Raw genomic sequence first — 22,839 nt, 5'->3', positions numbered from 1 at the left:
TTTAACTCTGTAAAACTAACTGTTATAGAGCCATAACCCGCGTTGTCATCAATCTCATTACTTTTTTGAAAAAAATCCCTTTCCCATCCCATACGAAACGAAGGGCACTCTTTTGAGTACCAAACGATAGTTGTTTATTATTATGTGACTTTGCAATACTCTACAAATGGTGTACTGAAAAGGCCTCCAACAAAACTCACGCATCCTTTTAGAGCTGTTGAAAAACAGTAGTACGGTAAAAGCTTGATATAATATGACAATACACATAATATTCTATGTATGTTTTGGTTTTTTAGTTTTTTATACTTAATTCTTGTAATAACATACTTCTGTGTAATAAAATGAAAACAATGTTTGCAAGATTATTTTATAGCCTTTATTATTATTTTTGAACTTTACAAAACTAATCCTACACTATAATCAGGAAGTAAATTCAAATCATTTTTATCTTTTAAACATAAAGAAATGCATGAAAAATTCTTTATTAGCAAATAAATGTTTAAATTAATATTCGCAAAAAAAAAAAAAAAAAATCAAAGCTAATTCATTTATATTAAAAATTCTGACATGAACTTTTAAAAAATCCTTATTTTTGCGTACTATGCGGGAACCTAAATGCTGCATGAGAGCAAAACCTTTTATTTGACGATTATTACCGGATTATTACGCACAATGTTCAACTTGAAAGAGTTTTAACATTTTTTCTGTTATTAAAAAAACATTAGAAAGCATCGATTTTTTGATGAAAATTATAAACTTGAGGTCTCGTGCGGGACTCCTAAAAATGTTTTGATTCGGTTAATTTGTTTTTATGTAAGATGCGGGGTTGGTAGGGGCAATTTTTTATCAATTTGACAAATTAAACTTCGAAAAAAGGTTTTTTTTTATACACCGTATTGCACGTATGTTTGAAACAATCGCCACATTTAACCGACTTCAAAAAGGCAGGTTTCATCTCTGTAGAAAAAAAGATTAGGCAAGGGTGGAAGAAATTCAACGGTGATTTTTTCTATAGTAAATGTTAAAAAATCTAAAATTGAATGTTTCCAGAAAATGTGACGCGGCAGATAATTTTCATTATTTTCCTGATATCAGCACCAAACAATACATAAAGATCATCGATCAATACTTCTCTCGTATTTTTTTCATCGCAAGCCTATGAAAATTATTACAATAACAAGAATGATGGATTTGAGGAAAGCCATTCACACACTATAATATTGTACTCAATTTGAGAATTATTTATATGAACACATTTGAATATGGCAACAATGGCGTATTTATTTGGCTTCCATAAAATAATTTCAGATTCTTGCTACAAAACCCTAGCACATTAGGTAGCTGTAAAATTACATTTCGGATAGCGTGGCTTATTTGATATACTTTTGTGTGGAACTACTTTGATATACCCCCCCAAATCGGAAATTTGGCGACTTTTTTTGTTTTTGTTGACATAAAACTTTGTTGCCACAAAAATTGTTATCACAAAACTTTAAAAAAAAACTCAAAAAATTGTACAAAATATATGAAAATACTAAATTTGGCAACAGCAAAAACCTAAAAGCTGAAAAAACCTAAATTGGCAACACCAAAATAAGAAACAGCAACCCTAAAAAGTCCGTAGGAAATGCCAGATTTGGCGCGTAATTTTTGGGGGTGTATATCAAAGTTATACCTTTTGTGTTCTTTATAGTATATAGTATTTGTTGTGGTGCAATGGCAATTAAGAGAGTATTAACAGCTGCGTCTCAGTTTGTTTTTGTCGGTAAGTTATTTTTAAGCTCATTTTGCCCCATTTTCCATACTAATTAGTGAACTTCATATGAACGTTTTGAAGGTTTCTATAACTGGGAAGCTTGCCAATAATTCCAATGACCGCCAAACCTTTTTTATGCCAAAGACAAGATTCTAATGTATTTGTTTCTTTCTGATATTGCTCAAATAAGAAAGCGATTATTATCTAAAGTTTGGTGACCTAGCTAAACCAGCACCATCTAGAAACTCCTACTCTGCTGCACTTAATTTAAAAAAAAATAGCCGAACTTAAATTTTTAGGGATTTGTCGGTAAATGAAAGTTGAGCATTGTCATCTTACGTTACACGAAATAGTTTTATTCTGGAAGTATCAGAAAGGCTAACTTACATTAGCTTTTATCTTTTGGTATAGAAAAAATTGAGGACAAAATGGCTAATAAGACTCCCAGTTGTAAAACGTTCCGCTTGTTTCACAGGTTGCATGTTTTATATCAATGAAAAAAAATCTGACGTGTACACCACACTACTTCATTTTACGTCTAATGAAAAAATCATGTTTTTTAATAACAGAAAAGGGTATTTTTCCGTTAAAAGTTCGTATCTTGGTTTTGCCGATTGGCGATATATACAAGTACTTATATGGCAACCTTAGAAGTTAGAAATTTAAGTTGTTGAATGTCGCCGACTACGAAATTCCTAGTTTGCAAGAGCGATTAATAAACTGAAATAGTTCTATGAAAATTTGTGTTTTATGCAGTAAGTCTTTCTATATCCTAACCAGGGGTCGAAGTTTGAAAGACAGTCAGCGCCATGGGAGGTGCTTCTATCTTCCGTGAAAAGAATTCATTAGTGTGATTATTACATTACATTAGTGATTTCACTATCCCAGCTGACTTTGTGTCATGATAACAATGGCTAATCTCAGCTAATTACGTTGGTTTCCCTGTTTAAGGAGGCGATATTTATCGGAAATAACTAATTTTGAGCCGGATTCATTTTTGGTGTCTGGTAGCGTAATCGTTCTATATTTGAAGTTAATTTAATAACGACGGCATTTTCAACTTGTCAAAATGTCATACGTTAAAAACTTCTATGAATATATTTTTTGAAGTTATGATCTAATCTAAACATAACACTTCTCTCATTGTCAAATTTTAACAATGTTATACCATGACAATAATAGTAAACAATCAAATGTATCTTGTAATCATAAACAGAATAAACGACATTCTTGACTAATAACTTGCTATTGAATACGGAAAGGAGTCTAAAATACAATTATTGAGTGTAGTACTTTACAATTTTATTTTTTCAACAGTATTGGAAGGTAGAAAATTCTTAACGATTTTTATTATAATTTTTGTGCTTTCTTTTCGGGCAGACAGAACGTGCATATGTACCAAAGAAAGTATGGAAGTCAGAAACATCCATTTTGAAAATCCCCAGATTAATTACCACGAGTTTTCTAGTGACGTCTGTATGCTCCTAGTTTGTACGTATGTATCTCGCATAACTAAAAAACAGTCTGACGTAGAGCGTTGAAATTTGGTGAGTAGACTGATTCTTGGTGGTGGGGGAGGGGTGAGGGTCGAGTAGCGCACATCTACATTTGGCTGTTTCAAAAGAACACCTTTTACACCTTTTTGGGGGAAAATCAGTGTTGATTTCAATGCAATGTTAAGTGATGTTATAATTTGGCGAGCATTTGGCGATATAGCATCAAGCTTTTGGTCGCCAAGTTTTGATATCCACTTGGCGAAGTAGCCAACTTGGCTTATAGCCAGCTTTTTGGGTTTAAAGCCAACAAGGCTATATTTAAAAGTTGCGGCTAGTTTGACGCAGAAATTATTTTTCGAATCTTATTTCAATTTGCCGCTATTAACGATATTTTGAGAATTAACCATTGAATTACGTTAAAATTGCCGATATTGGGAAATTTAATCTCTGCAAAACGCTGTTTCGTTTCGGTTCGTGTCAAACTAGGGGTGAAAATATTTAAAGTGTTTCCTTGTTTACTCCAAGGCACTATTTTCATTAAATTGGCGTAAAAGGAAGTCATGTGATGTCATCAGCTTGTTTTAAATTCCATATCATTCTCGAGTGCGTACGTTTTCAGCAGTATTGTGTGTTAAATATTTACAATTAATTAAACAATATTTTTCTACAACTTTAAGGTATTTTTCTCTCATATTTTTTGAAGCTTTTAGGACACAAGTAGGAATTCTGCTACTCATTTACTTAGGTTTTCTTTGGCTTGGTTCTTTATTCTTTGTGAGTACAGAAATGGAGAATGAATTAAAAGGAATTAATAGAACTTTAAATTCGTCTCGACTTGCTAGAGGTAAGTTAAATAACTTTTTTATCATCCTTCTTGTTAGCTTTTATTATACTTGTTCTGTCATTGGTTGTTTGTTTAGTGGAACCAACGCTCCCTAGGAGGCGTTGGTGGGTATATGAAGGGTTGGGGGTGGCGGTGGGTTAGTATTACAAAGGCGTTGGTGTGACCAACTTTATAATCATTGCCAAAAACAAACTAGTATGTTGTGGCCATCACGAAACTTTCTTCTATATTTTTCTTTTCTTTTTTTTCTGATCCCTCAACATGCTTGATGAGGAAGCAATATTCCCAACAAAAACAAAATTTCACATGAAAACACTTGACGACCATTCCAATGTCTGAATTATTGCAAAAGCAAAGCAAAAAGCGAAAAATGAGTTATTTTAAAAGCCTTGCTTGAATTAATTACAAATATTTTATTTGTTAACAAACATAAGATGGCAACAGTTAAAATTTTTCAATCATTGAGATAATATTTCCGATCATTTCCATACAATTAAAATCACGAGAAATACGCAGACGACAATCTATTACGATTTATCTTTCTTATTGTTGCATTAATAAAGCTATTTTTATTCGCAAAAAAAAATAATAAATCAACACCTCTTGGAGCGATTGGCGTCCAAATTGAACCAAAGCCTGTTTACATATGGATTCACATATATTCCAAATTTCAACCAGAACGCAGCATTACTTCTTGAGATAGGGCACTCACAATGGAAAAAAAGAACGGGTGATTGCGCTACCCCCCTTTTTAGCTGTTGACACCAAAATAAAATCAGCTCTTATACCCACTAAGGGTTACTTGCCGATAAATTTTTCTTTCATTCCGTTCATTATTTCTTGAGATACAGCAGTCACAATTGACGACGAAAAACGTTCTATAGCTCAACCCCCGTTTGAGTTATTGACACCAAAATTGAATCAGCACCTGTTCCTGTTACTGGCAACATATGGACCAAATTTTGTTTGATTCCGCTAGTTACTTCCTGAGGAATAGCAATCACGCGTAACTCAAAAAACGTCCCATTGCTCCACCCCCCTTGGAGGAATTCGCGCCAAAAACCAATGGGCACAAGTTCACATAGGGGCACATATGTGTACCAAATTTCGTTCGATTTCATGCGGTAGTTTTTGCTGTAGAGCGGCCACAAAAAACTGGTCACACACAGACGTGACACACACACATACACACATACATACACACACACATACACACACACAGACAGACAGACATTTTCCAAAAATAGTCGAAATGGACTCAGCACACCTCAAAACGTTCGAATCCGTCAAAATTCGAAATTCGAAAATTTGCACGAATCCAATACTTTCTTCTATATATTAGATATAGAAGAAAGTAAAAAGAGCAAGAAAAAAAAAAAAAATATCGCAAAAATGTGATTGTTAATAAGTTAAACAAATCGATTTCCAAGCTGAAGGCAAGCAAAGATGCAATGAGGTTTTATGAACTTTTGAAAGTTTAAGAAAATAATTTAAGTTTTGGGGTTATTCCCCGAATTATTGATGCACAAGGGCGTCCATATGGGTGGGGGCAAGTGGGGGCTCAAGCCCCCCTTTGTATTTGAACTTTCTTGCTTTAAGTTTTTTTACTTTCTTCTATATCTAATACATAGAAGAAAGTATTGGATTCGTGCAAATTTTCGAATTTCGAATTTTGACGGATTCGAACGTTTTGAGGTGTGCTGAGTCCATTTCGACTATTTTTGGAAAATGTCTGTCTGTCTGTGTGTGTGTATGTGTGTGTGTGTGTCACGTCTGTGTGTGACCCGCTTTTTGTGGCCGCTCTACAGCAAAAACTACCGCATGAAATCGAACGAAATTTGGTACACATATGTGCCTCTATGTGAACTTCTGCCCATTGGTTTTTGGCGCGAATTCCGCCAAGGGGGGTGGAGCAATGGGACGTTTTTTGAGTTACGCGTGCTTGCTATTCCTCAGGAAGTAACTGGCGGAATCAGACAAAATTTGGTCCATATGTTGCCATTAACAGGAACAGGTGCTGATTCAATTTTGGTGTCAGTAACTCAAACGGGGGTTGAGCTATAGAACGTTTTTTGTCGTCAATTGTGACTGCTGTATCTCAAGAAATAATGAACAGAATGAAAGAAACATTTATCGGCAAGTAGTCCTTAGTAGGTATAAGAGCTGATTTTATTTTGGTGTCAACAGCTAAAAAGGGGGGTAGCGCAATCGCCCGTTCTTTTTACTTTCTTCTATATCTAATATATAGAAGAAAGTATTGGATTCGTGCAAATTTTCGAATTTCGAATTTTGACGGATTCGAACGTTTTGAGGTGTGCTGAGTCCATTTCGACCATTTTTGGAAAATGTCTGTCTGTCTGTGTGTGTGTGTGTATGTGTGTGTGTATGTATGTATGTGTGTGTGTATGTATGTGTGTCACGTCTGTGTGTGACCAGTTTTTTGTGGCCGCTCTACAACAAAAACTACCGCATGAAATCGAACGAAATTTAGTACACATATGTGCCCCTATGTGAACTTGTGCCCATTAGTTTTTGGCGCGAATTCCTCCAAGGGGGGTGGAGCAATGGGACGTTTTTCGAGTGACGCGTGCTTGCTATTCCTCAGGAAGTTACTGGCGGAATCAAACAAAATTTGGTCCATATGTTGGTATTAACAGTAACAGGTGCTGATTCAATTTTGGTGTCAATAACTCAAACGGGGGTTGAGCTATAGAACGTTTTTTGTCGTCAATTGTGACTGCTGTATCTCAAGAAATAATGAACGGAATGAAAGAAAAATTTATCGGCAAGTAGCCCTTAGTGGGTATAAGAACTGATTTTATTTTTGTGTCAACAGCTAAAAAGGGGTAGCGCAATCACCCGTTCTTTTTTTCCATTTTGAGTGCCCTATCTCAAGAAGTAATACTACGTTCTGGTTGAAATTTGGAATATATGTGAATCCATATGTAAACAGGCTTTGGTTCTATTTTGACGCCAATCGCTCCAAGAGGTGTTGATTTTTTTTTTTTTTTTTTTTTTGCGAATAAAAATATTTTTATTAATGCAACAATAAGAAAGATAAATCGTAATAGATTGTCGTCTGCGTATTTCTCGTGATTTTAATTGTATGGAAATGGTAGGAAATATTATCACAATGATTTAAAATTTTTAACTGTTGCCACTAATGTTTGTTAATAAATAAAATATTTGTAATTAATTCAAGTAAGGCTTTTAAAGTAACTTTCAATTTTCGCTCTTTGTTTTGTTTTTACAATAATTCAGACATTGGGATGGTCGTCAAGTTTTTGCATGTGTAATTTTGTTTCTGTTAGGAATATTGCTTCCTCGTCAAGCATGGGGAGGGATCAGAAAAAGGAAAAATATAGAAGAAAGTTTCGTGATGGCCACAACATACTAGTTTTTTTGAATAAAAATAGCTTTATTAATGCAACAATAAGAAAGATAAATCGTAATAGATTGTCGTCTGCGTATTTCTCGTGATTTTAATTGAATGGAAATGATCGGAAATATTATCTCAATGATTTAAAATTTTTAACTGTTGCCATCTTATGTTTGTTAACAAATAAAATATTTGTAATTCATTCAAGCAAGGCTTTTAAAATAACTTTCAATTTTCTCTCTTTGCTTTGCTTTTGCAATAATTCAGACATTGGGATAGTCGTCAAGTTTTTGCATGTGTCATTTTGTTTTTGTTGGGAATATTGCTTCCTCGTCAAGCATGGGGAGGGATCAGAAAAAAAAAAATATAGAAGAAAGTTTCGTGATGGCCACAACGTACTAGTTTTCTATTGTGAGTGCCCTATCTCAAGAAGTAATACTACGTTCTAGTTGAAATTTGGAATATATGTGAATCCATATGTAAACAGGCTTTGGTTCAATTTTGACGCCAATCGCTCCAAGAGGTGTTGATTTTTTTTTTTTTTTTGAATAAAAATAGCTTTATTAATGCAACAATAAGAAAGATAAATCGTAATAGATTGTCGTCTGCGTATTTCTCGTGATTTTAATTGAATGGAAATGATCGGAAATATTATCCATAGACTAATAATAAGAGTAGACCGAGCTTTCTCATTCTTGCTGATGAAGAAAATTGGTTCATAGATGTATCATGTGACTAGTGGAAGGGCTTGGCGAAGACTTTGGCAGCATGGTTGCTAGATGGCAGCATTATCTACAGTTTGGCACTCGACATGTATTTTACGACAATGTGTTTTCATTAAAAAAAACTTCCAGGTGCAGAGATTGAACTGTTTTTCTTTTAGTTATGCATTATTTTGACATTAGTAATAGTTTTTGATCAGTTTTCGGTAACTTTTATTTCATTTGGAGCTGTCAGCGTTGGCGTGAACGAAATGGCGTAAACGTTTTGCGTTAACGCAAAAATGTACTAATCGGTATCTTAAATTGAAACTGTAGGTAAAAATCTTACCGTTTGCTGATTCTTCTTGGTCGCTTGCATCTGTTATTGCTTATAGAGTTATTGAAATTGACTAAAGAAAATGCACAGTACCATCTAAACGAAAAACTCACTATATTAACAAAATATTTACGACTTAGAATAACAAATTTACAAATCGGACTCCATAAAAGATCATTCTTCCGTGTTCCATAAATTCTACTTATTTTATTTCGCGCTGGCATTGATCGTCTGCTACGATTAACACACGCTGTTGCTAGGATATCCACCAGTCACATGGTTTGGTTTATGAGCAGCAAAAGGGTTGCCATTGCTCGGTCTACTCTTATTATTAGTCTATGATATTATCTCAATGATTTAAAATTTTTAACTGTTGCCATCTTATGTTTGTTAACAAAAAAAAATATTTGTAATTAATTCAAGCAAGGCTTTTAAAATAACTTTCAATTTTCGCTCTTTGCTTTGCTTTTGCAATAATTCAGACATTGGGATGGTAGTCAAGTTTTTGCATGTGTAATTTTGTTTTTGTTGGGAATATTGCTTCCTCGTCAAGCATGGGGAGGGATCAGAAAAAAAAAGAAAAATATAGAAGAAAGTTTCGTAATGGCCACAACATACTAGTTTTCTTTGCAAAAATGTAAAAAAAAAAAATCCAGCAATTAATGAATAAGTGATTAAAAATGCCAAATTTTAATAACTTTAATCTTTACTGAAATCGATTTCTATGGGGAAAATATCCTGCTAAACCATGGGGAAAATATCTCAACACCCTCCTTAAAATTTTGCATATGGGCGCCGTTGATGATGCAAGAGTCAAATAGGGTTAAGGGAAATAGAATTTCAATGTTTCAACTTTAGTCTTTTCCCTTTCTTCTGGATAAACTGATCGATAAAATTTTGTGCATTGTCTCCAAGACTTTCTGAGATTAATCGGGTGTGAAAAATTAGATTTTATTATTGTTTGTTGACTATTGAACTCATATTTGCTTTTACCGCAGCTATTATAGAGGAAATTTAAACTCTATTCATTTCCCTATGAGGTTGATGTAGGTATATAATCGAAAGGGACACAATCGGTTTAGAAGTTGAGGAAGTTCTTTTCGGTTACAATTTTTTGAACGCTGTAGTAAGTTAGGTTTAACTCTTCACCCATTTCCCGAATGCTTGTCCGACGCTCGATGTTCAAGAATACGCGAACCCTGTTGACTTTTTCGTCAGTTTTTGAAAACGAAGGTTTCCCTGCCTCGTTGTTAGTCTTCGGCGTCCTCCCGGCCGTATTTGAACGCTTTGTGTCATTCACAAATTTGTGCCGGTACAAAACATCATTCCAGAAAGCTTCCTTAAACAAGTCATGGGTCTGGATAAAGTTTTTTTTTTTTTCTAGTTTTACGCAAAACTTGATTGAATAACACTAATCAATCTCGTTCGTTGCATTTTCACCAGTCAGAAAACGTAACCGACTGCAAAAGATCCTTCGCGTGTAGAGTGATATTTACTCAACTACTACTAGCAGGGCACTGATTTTTGTTGAGCCTGAAAGAACAAGATCAGACGCACATTTTTGGTCAAAACTCATTCTTTTATGATACCGCGGAGCGGCAAAAGTTCGGTTAATTTTTCAATCGCACCCTGTATCTTTTAATAGCAATACAGTCGAACTCGTTTTTACAGAGCCCTGATCTAACGAGAACTCAGTTTTAATGGGGACACAAGAATATCTGGTTGGTACACTGTTAATTCTATGGGAGCAAAACTCGCTTTTGACGAATAAACCCGCTTAAAGCGAGAAATATATTTGTGATTCATAAAATTTTTATTGATATCCAGCAAAATGCTGAGTCTTAAGTTCTTAAAACAAGTGATGATGGCATTTTTTGTTTATTTGTAGTTAGAGAAGCAATGAAAAATTACATATTTGTCTACTTCCAAAATACTTATTTCCGATTATATTGTAGCTCAAATTTAAGATAATTCATATTCAAAAATCTATGACGATAGTAATAAATTATTTTAAATTGTTTCTTAACCAAAACTTCAGATAGAACTGAGTAAAAAGTAAGAATTTGAGCGGAGGGAAAAATACGCACAAATATTTAGATATGTTTATAGGGTGTCCCAATACTTAACCTCTTTAAATCTTTTGGGTATTTTCCTTGTAAAAGCTTGCATCCAATGCCTCAAACTTTTCAAGAACTTGATCCAAATCCTTAATGAAATAATAGTTTAAAAAATTTAAAAAAAAACCACGCTTTCGTAGCAAAATGAACCAAAAAGTGAAAAATAATCTTTGGATGATAGTAGTTGACCAATCACTTAATTTTAATGTAATACAAAAAACTGTGGGGTGCTGTCTATTTACATTTTTGCATGGACAACAAATGGAAGAAATTCAAGATAACTGATAAGAAGCTCCCCACACTTTTTTGTATTACATTAAAGTTAAGTGATTTGGTCAACTACTATCATCCAAAGATCATTTTTCACTTTTTACTTCATTTTGCTACGAAAGCGTTTTTTTTTTAGTTTTTTAAACTAATATTTTATTTTCTTCTTTTTAGTTTAACTTGTTTTACGAAAAAACATTCATTTCAACATTGTTCAAAATCTTTTATATTCATGAAATTTGCCCGAAAAAAAAGCGACTAAAGGTCTCAGGTGGCATGCGAAACGTGGTCTCTCGAACTCCAAAAAGAGCAACTGTACCCCTTAAAGTGTAATAGCCGAGCTCTAAAAACATTCAACTTCTCTGATAAATTGCTTGTGGAGTAATTGTCTAATCCAGTTAATCCATCTCAGTCACCGATGTATGTGTGCGGAAATCATATCTACATTACTTTGAAAATTTGAGATGCATCTTATACATATAAAATCTGAGTATCTATCTATCTATCTATCTATCTATGTCCAAGCTTCTTCTCCCGAACGACAGTGAACTGACCATCGAACCAGGTATCGATGGATTCATAATCCTCCCGTCTTCATGTTTGGCTATTTAACATAATTCTCCGATAATAATTAGCGGAGATATCAATTAAAAACTTTTAATTATGACTCTTAGATCTCAAAATCAAATCACTATTTTTCGAAGGCTTTCCTCCATTCAAATTATTATTCAGTGCTTCAACTCAACTTTCCGGATGAACGCTTTTATTAAAATTTACAGCGTGAAGAAAATCATTGAGATGAAAGATCTGTTGCCATTTCTTTTTCTCGAATATGAACAGGTAAAATTCTTGTTTTTGTTTTAAGGCTTTTCCTGTAATCAGGGTGTTTAAGTTGTTTACTTTTCGATTATTTTGCCGTAATCTGCAGCAAAATTTTGCTGTTTTTTTTTTTTTTTTTTGTTCAAGCCTGATTGTTAAATACGCGTCACATGACATAACTTTCATTTTCGAGGAGGACCGTGCACGTCGTAAAGTAAATGAGTGATTTACAAGTTATTTGAGTTCTTTGAGGGTTTGTACCTGGAAAACGGATTGATGTAATTCTTGTACGACCATGTGGATAGAATCCATCCAAATATTTATCTGAGTGGTATGTTGCATTAATAAACACCCGGGCAACGCCGGGTAGTAGACTATTTTATGTAAAAAGCGGATTGTTATTGTGCCTAAATATTTCCGATATAGTCTATCAGATGTAATTCAGTTTAACGTGAGTAAAGATTATAGTTGATAATGCATATATTTTCCCCTTTTGTGCTGACTGAAAATGTACTCATAACTTGTATCATTGATAACGATTATTTACGTTGATGAGGTGTTTTGGCAAAAATATGTTTTACTGGTGTTTTGCAAACCTTGCTTTACGCGCATTTATTTATTCCTTAACGCGTTAGAAACTAGTGTCAGTGTACTACAAAAGCATCAACTGGACTGCTCTTACATTTTTTAGGTAGCCCGTGCAACGCCGGGCACGCAGCTAGTCTTATACATATAAAATCTGAGTATCTATCTATCTATCTATCTATGTCCAAGCTTCTTCTCCCGAACGACAGTGAACTGACCATCGAACCAGGTATCGATGGATTCATAATCCTCCCGTCTTCATGTTTGGCTATTTAACATAATCCTCCGATAATAATTAGCGGAGATATCAATTAAAAATTATTAATTATGACTCTTAGATTTCAAAATAAAATCCATATTTTTCGAAGGCTTTCCTCCATTCAAATTATTATTCAGTGCTTCAACTCAACTTTCCGGATGAACGCTTTTATTAAAATTTACAGCGTGAAGAAAATCATTGAGATGAAAGATCTGTTGCCATTTCTTTTTCTCGAATATGAACAGGTAAAATTCTTGTTTTTGTTTTAAGGCTTTTCCTGTAATCAGGGTGTTTAAGTTGTTTACTTTTCGATTATTTTGCCGTAATCTGCAGCAAAATTTTGCTGTTTTTTTTTTTGTTCAAGCCTGATTGTTAAATACGCGTCACATGACATAACTTTCATTTTCGAGGAGGACCGTGCACGTCGTAAAGTAAATGAGTGATTTACAAGTTATTTGAGTTCTTTGAGGGTTTGTACCTGGAAAACGGATTGATGTAATTCTTGTACGACCATGTGGATAGAATCCATCCAAATATTTATCTGAGTGGTATGTTGCATTAATAAACACCCGGGCAACGCCGGGTAGTAGACTATTTTATGTAAAAAGCGGATTGTTATTGTGCCTAAATATTTCCGATATAGTCTATCAGATGTAATTCAGTTTAACGTGAGTAAAGATTATAGTTGATAATGCATATATTTTCCCCTTTTGTGCTGACTGAAAATGTACTCATAACTTGTATCATTGATAACGATTATTTACGTTGATGAGGTGTTTTGGCAAAAATATGTTTTACTGGTGTTTTGCAAACCTTGCTTTACGCGCATTTATTTATTCCTTAACGCGTTAGAAACTAGTGTCAGTGTACTACAAAAGCATCAACTGGACTGCTCTTACATTTTTTAGGTAGCCCGTGCAACGCCGGGCACGCAGCTAGTTTGAATATAAGTTTTGTTCAAAAATGGTCTAATCAGCAATGAATTTCCAATTGAAGGCTCAAATAAATTTTGGCATGAAATTAGTTAAAAACAATTATATTTCATGTTCTAATTACCTTGGAGCATTGGAACAAATTTTGTCTGATGCAGAAAAATTAAAGGTTTTTGTAGATATTTTTAAATAATTTTTGCGAGCATTTTTCAATGTATTTGTTTTAATTTTTCCTTTTTCACATTGTTGGATTTATGCCAAAATATTGATTAAAATTGGGGGAAACTAACAATTAAAAGAGTTAATTAATTAATTTGATTATAGAATGTTGCATTGTCATTGGGTCTGAGGTCGCGTGCAGGATCCGCGTGAGAATCCGATTGCAGGAAGTGGGCGAAGTTTGAGCTGCAAGATTCCATTACAAGATACATACATACATACAGGTGAAACTAATAAAAGCGTGTTAAAAAATTGTGAAGAATTTAAAGCTAAACTGCTATCAACATCCACAATGTTTTTTGATATACCGTAAAGCTTCAACCGTTTTTCGAAACCGGGGGTGAAAATGACGATATTTTGGCCAATGAATATTCCTTGAAAGACATCTATAGCGCAAAAAAATGACAATAAGACAGTTCAAAAAAAAGGTACCAAGTTCTATGGCACTGTAGAGAAATTGAAAACAAGCAAGGCAAGTACGTAAGAATTTCAATTATTAATTTCACTATCCCGTTTTTTATGAGTATTCTGTTATAACGAGCATGTATCGTGGTCCCTTCTCTCTCGTTATAAGCGAGTTTGACTTCACTAGCATGTTTTGATATCAAATGGACTTTGGCATTTAAAAGGAAGTATTGTATTCGAGAAAAAATTTTCACTCAAAAATCACCAGTCTTTTGGTCGCTAAGTTTTGTTGCCAACATGGCGACAAATTTGGGGATTTTTTTTTTTTTTTTTTTTTGAATCTGGTTTTAATTTGGCCACTGTTGGTGATATTTAGAGAGTAAACTATTGAATCACATTAAAATTACCAATAATGGGAAAATGACATTAAATTGGAGTAAAAGGAAGTCATGTGAGGCACACATCAGCTCGTTTCACTTGCCATGACGCTAAGAGATATTGAAGTTTTGCTGCATATACAAACCGTGCAACTGGCAGTACATTTGCACATTTCATCAACAATTACTCAGTAAAGTACTGAAATGAAAAACGATTAATCTTTTAAGTATTTTGGTTGCGACTGTACCCCCGCAATCTTAAACATACGCATTTTCTTTTTTTAATATTTTTTTTATAGAGATTATACTAGCAGCAAGAGAAGAAAATATCCCTGATGGTGATACTATAGAAGCTTTTAAACGGAGACATAAAGAAATGTATAAAACGAACGAAACTTGGGGAGACAAGCTTGGAGATTACGTTCTTTTTTCACAAGTTATTATAACTACTATTGGTAAGAAATTGTTTTATTAACTATTTTAATTCCCTACAATGGCTTTGAAGCAAGAGTGTAATCATCTTAGCAAATCTAAAACAGACTCCACATGAGTACCTCGAACTAATAACTAAATTGATTTGTAGCGGACATCCCGAAACTTTCTTCTAAATTTTACCTATAAACGCTAGGCAAAAAAAAAAATTTAAATTTCAAAATTTGTGTTAAATTTCTGCCTAAAATATGTAAACACTCGTGTTTTTTTTTTTTTTTTTCAGTGCTTTACCATTGTGTCTCAAGCCTAATTTTTGGTACAATGGAAGAATTTTGCTGGTGCAACAAAATATGTTTGCTTTTTTCGAAAGTTTCTGAGTAGGAGTATTTTGAGACATTCAAAGTCAAAAGTCATGCTGAATGGACTTGAAACTTAGATTGTTATTCGACTATTATAATTAGGAGAGAAATTACGGTCATTTGAAATAACACATTTTTTTCGTATTTTTTGAGTTTTTTCACAGGCCTATATTTTCAACAGCTTTCAAAATAGAAATCTAAAACTTGTCAGAATTACTTATATTTTCGCATTTCTTATTCATGAACGAAAATCTGAAATGGTCATGTCAAGAAGGTGATTGATCTGACAAAGAATTGTTCGTCTAAAGTTTTGAAAGATCAGGTTGCTAATCATTGATTTTGTAATAATTCTATTTGTCACGTATGATGAAACTTTATGTACTGATTTAGAATAAAACATAGATGGCGTCTGTTTTATCGCCAACATTTGCCACATTTACCTTTTCTTTGCTGAATATAGACGTTTCATTCATTTCGTTCTAAACAAAGTTAGTTAAGAGCATGTTTCTTTGTTTTTAGATTTGTTTGCTGTTCAGCAGAAGCTTTTAGACACCGGCATGGCATTCTGATCAAAAGAAAGTTCTGTCTTTCTTGTTTCAGAGAGTACCAGTGTATTTTTTTATAAATATAAATTTTTATTACATTATCAAAAAAAAAAATACTGATGTCAAAAAAAAAAAAATGTTTTGCCTCAAATAATGTTGTTTATTTATTTATTTATTTATTTATTATTATTTTATTTTTATTTTTTGCCTTCTCGGCGTCAAGCAGGCTACAGTTTCGCCAAGTGTCACATTGTTTTGTTTACCACTACTACCTATTTTCCATTCTCGCATACAGAATAAAGTTTATAAACTCCCTCGTTGTGCTATTTTTCGGTTAATTTATAACTCAAATAAAGTTCTTCATTTTAAGAAACCGTAATAAACCAGTTTTTCCTTCATTTTATTTGAAGGATGAGTAATTTCTTTAAGACAGCCTTACTCGTCGGCACCACCATGGGGAAGAGTTTAGCTTCCTTTAGGAACAAATAAATATCATCTGAAGTTTTATATCCTAAGAAACATTAAAACATGTCTAGCATGAACCTTCAGCAAACCAAAGTTGATAATGTTGCCAATAACTGGAGCACTTTGCTGACATAAGTTGTACCTTCTTTTCCAGGTTATGGCAACGTTTCTCCAAGCTCAAGGATTGGACAGTTGCTCTGCGTCTTCTATATGATATTTGGCATACCCTTAAATTATATGATAATATATCTAACAGGCATGAAGTTTAGAGGAGGTTTCAGATGGATGTTCAACAAGCTAAAGCCGTCATATAATCTAAGTCTTGCTCAGATAATAAGTGGCACTATTTACCACGTAAAATGGATCATAACGTTTTATTTAATTCCATCTGGATTATTCATTTCACTGAAGAATTGGACTTATTCTCAAGCTTTTTATTTTTGCTTTGTGTCCCTTTCAACTATTGGGTTTGGAGATGTGGTATTAGGTAAGTAAAGAAAAAAAAAACACTTTGTACTTTGGACGTGCAGTTTTTATTTTTTCAAGGTTACAGAAGCGTAGGACATATATTACTATTATTTTATCAATTTGTTTAAAATTATATTGTTCTTCTAAAAAGCTCTTTCTCTTTTCTTCTAAAAGAGGAAAGAAAGTGGTTAATCGAGTATATAGGTCAAGTAAAGCAATAACAGGGTTAAGCACTTTATTCAAGATTTTTTTTTTTTTTCAATTTTGTCAAAACAAATTTTGTTTATAAAAAAAAAAAAATTGGTTAATGAAAGATCATAAAATACTCGTATACGACTTAAAATATTCTAATAAGAACAGCATAGCTCTTTTAATATCTGATTAAAAATCGGTTTTGTGAAATAGTTATTATTCATATGTGCCAACCTTCCGACCTGTCTTATTCGATACAAAAAATAATTTTGTCTGTTTGATTAAAAAAAAAAGATGTAAATGTTTGTTTTCTTTAATATGAGTTTGAGTTGAATTTTGAAATGTTCTGTTGTTTTATTTGTAAACAGTCAACTAAACCGTATTTTCATGATTTTTTTCCTTTTGCAGATTTAACATCAGAGGATTTTGGCGAGTTTGTTCACGTCATGCATGTTTTGTTGTTACTTGTTTGGTCCACGTTTGGTGTAGCGTTTACACGATCTGTCGTATTGCACATTTCCTATTATATAACTTATTTTTACTTCCTTCTTCTTCATAAAATTTGCGGAAAACCTAAAAATGTTCAAATTAACATGGATAAAATATCAAATGCACTGACTCAACTGAATTGGGAACTTGCTAAATATACTCCAAAGGTATAAAATTGAAGATCAAGTCAGTATTTTTTTCTTTCAAAACAAGTCATTTCTCTTGTTTTTAGCAGGTCTGTTGAGTTGGTGAAAAAATGTCCGGAAACGACTCTGACTTCGGAAATTTTAGAACCTTCGAATCCGACACCTTTACCCCGAAATCAGTGGTACTCCGACTCCGCAAGCACTGGCAGAGGCACGGGTTTTAAGGAAAAATGACCAACTCCATTACCCCGAAATCAGCCCGACTCTGGCTCGGCAGCCCTGGTTTTTCGGATTTTGTATTTTTGTACGAATATGTATTTTTTAAATTTTCAAAATTGACTCATTTGTATTTAAAAAAATACTTTCGTAATCAGTGTCAGCGTTTGTGCGGAAACACTTTTAAACAGCAATTGCAAAACAAATTGCATCTCTCCAGTTTCGCCGACACGCAATTTCATCCCCCTCTGCTTTTTTCGTCTGCGTATTTCTCGTGATTTTAATTGTATGGAAATGATTTAAAATTTTTAACTGTTGCCATCTTATGTTTGTTAACAAATAAAATATTTGTAATTAATTCAAGCAAGGCTTTTAAAATAACTTTCAATTTTCACTCTTTGCTTTGGCCACAAGTTTCGTGATGGCCACAACATACTAGTTTATACTTATTGCTATTTTAGTTTTATGCGTAAGGAAGAAACTCGATTTTTAATCACGTCAAAAAGATGTGTTTTAAATTCATTCACTTAAAACAGAAAACAAAAGCAAGTAACGATATTTTCTCATAATTATTACTGACCCAGGCAACGCCGGGTATTTTTGCTAGTAATAAATAAATAAGAATCCCAAAAAGACTGAAATCGATGTAGTTTTTTATTTAAGAAAATTAGGGCACTCTACTGAATTTATCTGCTTTTTTTTGTGTACAAGTGTGGGTTGCTCTGAATGAGTGGTTTAACATCTCAACACCCCTAAAACCACCACCCCTGGTTCTTCATTAATATTTTTTTAAATAAGGTTTGGATGCAGAGGACCCCCAAAGAAGTTTGTTTAGGGTCTACATTAGTCAGGCTCTGAAAATCATCACACCTCACGCGAAGCGAATATATGCATAGCAAATACTTACAAGTTGACCTTAATTCGTAGAAGCGTTGTTACTAAACTTGCTAGATATTTACTTCATGTAGTGAATTTTCCTGAACGTAACTGGACTGCAGACTGACTATAGAGCAAATGTGCTGGAAGCAATCCTTGTTTCAAAAGCCTATACTTTGATTTAGAAGTGCAGGAAATGGAGTTAAACTTGCGTATTTTTAGTAAAACAGCTGAACTTATCTGAAAAGTAGAGCTGCTAGAGAAAAACTAATTTCTTATTTTGATTCAGAGCCCCAAACATATCTAAAATCCGTTCTAAAAATCTGGGCCTGATCTTTTTTTTCTTCATAAACTTAACTTTTCAAAATTTGGGACCACTATTTCAAATTTCTAGGGTCTTCAAGGTGTTTGCTTTTTATTATGTGCTCGGGAAGGGGCGGCAGATTTCAAGTCTGGCTAGTGGCGGCGTTGAGCTAAATTCGGCTCAGCTCTCGCAGCAAACCAAAAAGGTTAGTTTTTACAATCTCAATGATATAAATCAGCAAGAGTCAAAGTAAATAATAATGTTTCCTCTCTCAATATATTTTTTTATTATTAAATTGAAAAGGATATGATCAGTAAAAGGGGAGAATACGCAAATTTCTTCTGATTTTCGATGCATCAACTGCGGTTTTTCAACAGTAGCAAATAAAGTCCCCTACAGTGTACATTAGCAAAAGAGAAGAGAAAGATTGAACATCTGAAACTCTTCAAATCTTCAGATACAAAAAGCTTTAGAATCTCAATCTCCAATACCAGAGGGGACCGCGACTCTGGCGACCCTCTTTTTTAGCCTACTTTCCCAGTAAATGTCAGAAAAAGCAGAAAAGCATGAAAGAAGGCTTAATGCATCTTTAAAATATCGCGAAAACCAAAAAAATGGCAAAAATAATTAAAATAATTCAATAAATATCGAAAAATTAAAAATTGGAAAGTAGGGTATTGAGATGGGGAGAAATGTCTGTCGATCTGTCTGTCGGTCCGTCGGTCTGCCTGTCTGTCCCCCCCTAATAACTTTTGAATGAATAGTCCGATTCGAAAAAACTTTATCTTTGTTCGAAAGATCTCGGCGAGGACACCTCATTCCCATATTTTACTTTTTGATTTGAACTATTTTTTGTTCAATTTTGAACAGTTCAAAAAAACTTAACATTAGCGTCTACGGGGAAATTCAAGGCAATTCCGAACTGTGAGGCGAATTTGCTTCAAACAAACTTTATAGGAAAATGCTTTTGATGAAAAACTTGTATGTAAACTATCTTTTTGAATTGAACAATTTTCCGTTCAATTTTGAACTTTTCAAACCCTTAACAATAGCGCCTACGTGGAAACTGAAAGTCATTTCAGTTCTGTACTTGAAGGCGGATTTACTTCAAACAAATTTTGTTGGAAATGACTCTTGACGCCAAACTCCAGAGTTCGACTCCGAGAATTTAGAGGCACTTGACTCCGACTCCGACTCCTGTGCCCGACAATTAATCGGACTCCGACTCCCCGACTTCGACTCTGACTTCGTAGCTTTGGCAAAAATTTATACACGGAGAACAAATGAATGACTCCGATTCTTAAATATTCGACTCCGACTCCATTATCTCAAAATGAGATTGACTTCGACTCCGACTCTGCAGCTATGGTTTTAACTGTGAAATAATTATTGATGATATGACTTGTTTTTATTTTTACGCTAAAGTTTCAATTTAGGTACTCAGTTTTTGGCGAATAAACTCGAAGTCATTTATGTTTCTACATAAAGATATGCGCAGACGATTTTTTTTTTTTTTTTTTTTGACAATGAAAATTATTTCTTTAAGTTGACATTTTATTGTTTTTTTTTTTTTTTTTTTTTTTTTTGTTCTGGTAGGTGCATTAATTCATTTAAAAAAATGTTTTTGGCAACAGGGGAAAAAGACGATTTTTTTTTGATATGATGTATTTATTTTAATGAGCTTATTAATTTTAATTATTATTTTTTTCGTTTTGATAGCTGTTAAAGATTTTTTTTTTATGGAAAAAAAGTATATTAGCTGCTTTGTTTAAAAATTGCTGCTATTTTATTTGTTCGTTTTTTTTTTTCTTTTTTTTTACGCATCTAGTTTTCTTAGACGAATGAGGAATAATTTATTCCTAGAAATCAGCTTCAAGTATTTTAAAAATATGTTTGAAAAAATTTGCGACTTTAGCTATTTTTGAGAATATTGATCAGGTATTAGAAAGCAGTATGGGTATACGGGAAAGTAGGCTCGTCTAGTTCTAGACAGAACTTCTTGTTTTCCTTCGAATTAGTAGTCGGAGGAAATGGCAACCACTCCGCCAAGTAAATTCAACATTGGCGACGAATGCATGTCATTTGTTCTGAAAACCTAAATGTTGGCTTTTGGGTCAAATCACGTTTCCGTAAGTATTTTTTTTTCTCGGCGACACTTAAAAACTGATCGCGGAGTCGAGGTTCTTCTTCTATTATTTATATTATTTGATACTACAACGGCCAAGGCTTTACCCTGATATTTGTTTTTCTTTCTTTTTTTTTTTTTTTGAAGAGGAAAGAAGATTCATATTTGAAGTATGTCGTATCAAGTACACAACAGTGCTGATATAAACCCATGTAGTGACTTTTCTCATGATGTCGGGAGGCGATTGGTAGGGCTTGACCACAGAGAGGTGGCGGATTACCCTGAAGCGGAAACATCATTGGTATCATTTGTAATAGGTGGAATCAGCCAGAAAGCGCCCAGTAGTAAGAGGTACGTTCTCGCTGATCTTATCTTATATAATAATAATAATCAATCTATTACAAATGAGGCAGTGAGAAGCAAAGTGATGTAAGTGGCAAAAATAAAAATTTCTGGGTAACTAGTGCAAATAGTTAGCGAACCTCTAATTTGTTTTGTGGCAAGATATAGTATTAGTAGCCCTGGTAGGTTCTGTTATACAGCATGATATAGAAAAAAATTTCAATGAAAACCTACCTTGGACCCTATGTTTAAACACGTTTTACTCAAAACATGAAGATGTTCACTTACATCCCTTTTTCCTTCTCACCGTCTTAAACGAAACAAATTATGTTTCCGCTTCAAGGTCTTTCGCCATATCTCCGTAGTAAACTTTATCAGATCCATAAATCCCATCCACCCCCTGTTCTAGGTGAAGGTCTTGCTCATGGTGTATTATCCTGTAATCTTTTCTTTCTTGTAATCGACTTGACTGTAGCTTTGTTTCTTCACCAATTGCAGAGCCCCACACTTAAAGTTCGACCACAGAGACTTGAAGCAGTATTTGGTATTAGATAGGATCCGTGAGAACGCGAGACTTGAATGCTTCGTGTTCTCGCCGATTCTACCTACTTCAAAAAGAAGTGGTCCGTTTTCAAGTTCAGTTAGCCTGCCATCTATCCATAGTAAAGCTGTACCATTGCAACATGTGCTTAAACTAACATAGACCGATATAAATGTATTAGAAAGAGATAAGTGCGCGGTTAATTAGTTTTTCTCTGAATATTCTTAGAACAACAAACAATTTATTCTTTTAGACTTTCAAGAAGTGGAAGAAACTGCAACAGTTTGAAGAACTTTGCATACTAACTCCATATCTTGTTACTGAAAATAATCTAAAAGAAATGGATTCCGTTTTAGATCATCTGAAGGAAAAAATTGAAAAAGAGATACGGTCACGGGCAAAGCAAGAAGAACCACCCGAGGAAAATGCTATGCCGGAAGAAGATGTCAAAGAAAAATAATTTTAAATGTGTTTTATTTGTAGTATTTACGTTATTAAATGTATCATATTCTACAGAACCTTAATAATAATTACACAACCCTGTGACTTCTCATTTTTAAAAATCCCGCAGATACAATACATAATAATAAAGTTTGTAACTATCTTCATAAAATACTGATCTAATAAACAATTATGATAGTTTGGAGAATGGGGTTGTTTCCTTCTCAGTCAAAAATACTACTTTTAATCACTGAAATTGATAGAATAAGCAAAAAAAAAAAAAAATACCATGGAACCAAAAAATACTTTCATTTTTCCAACAGTTATTTTTTAATTTTTTTTTTAAATGTCCTATTTTTCAAACAAGGAGTGGTCTTTATGACGTCACAAATGATGCACTTTGGC

At 33.6% G+C, this 22,839-nt stretch overlaps 1 protein-coding gene across 1 annotated transcript; it reads left to right on the top strand.

Moving 5' to 3' along the window:
- Positions 1–13,391: 13,391 nt before the first annotated feature.
- Positions 13,392–22,453, top strand: LOC129223053 (potassium channel subfamily K member 17-like; the record flags this gene model as incomplete). Its single annotated transcript, XM_054857617.1, has 3 exons — positions 13,392–13,407; positions 16,431–16,781; positions 22,350–22,453. Coding segments are annotated over 3 exons (471 nt in total), but the record flags the coding sequence as incomplete, so codon positions are not given.
- Positions 22,454–22,839: the final 386 nt, after the last annotated feature.

The sequence above is a fragment of the Uloborus diversus genome, chromosome 5 (genome assembly GCF_026930045.1).
Source record: "Uloborus diversus isolate 005 chromosome 5, Udiv.v.3.1, whole genome shotgun sequence".
Classification (NCBI taxonomy): domain Eukaryota; kingdom Metazoa; phylum Arthropoda; class Arachnida; order Araneae; family Uloboridae; genus Uloborus; species Uloborus diversus.
The sequence above is the reverse complement of the archived record's forward strand: the minus strand, read 5'-3'. Positions and strand labels throughout refer to the sequence as shown.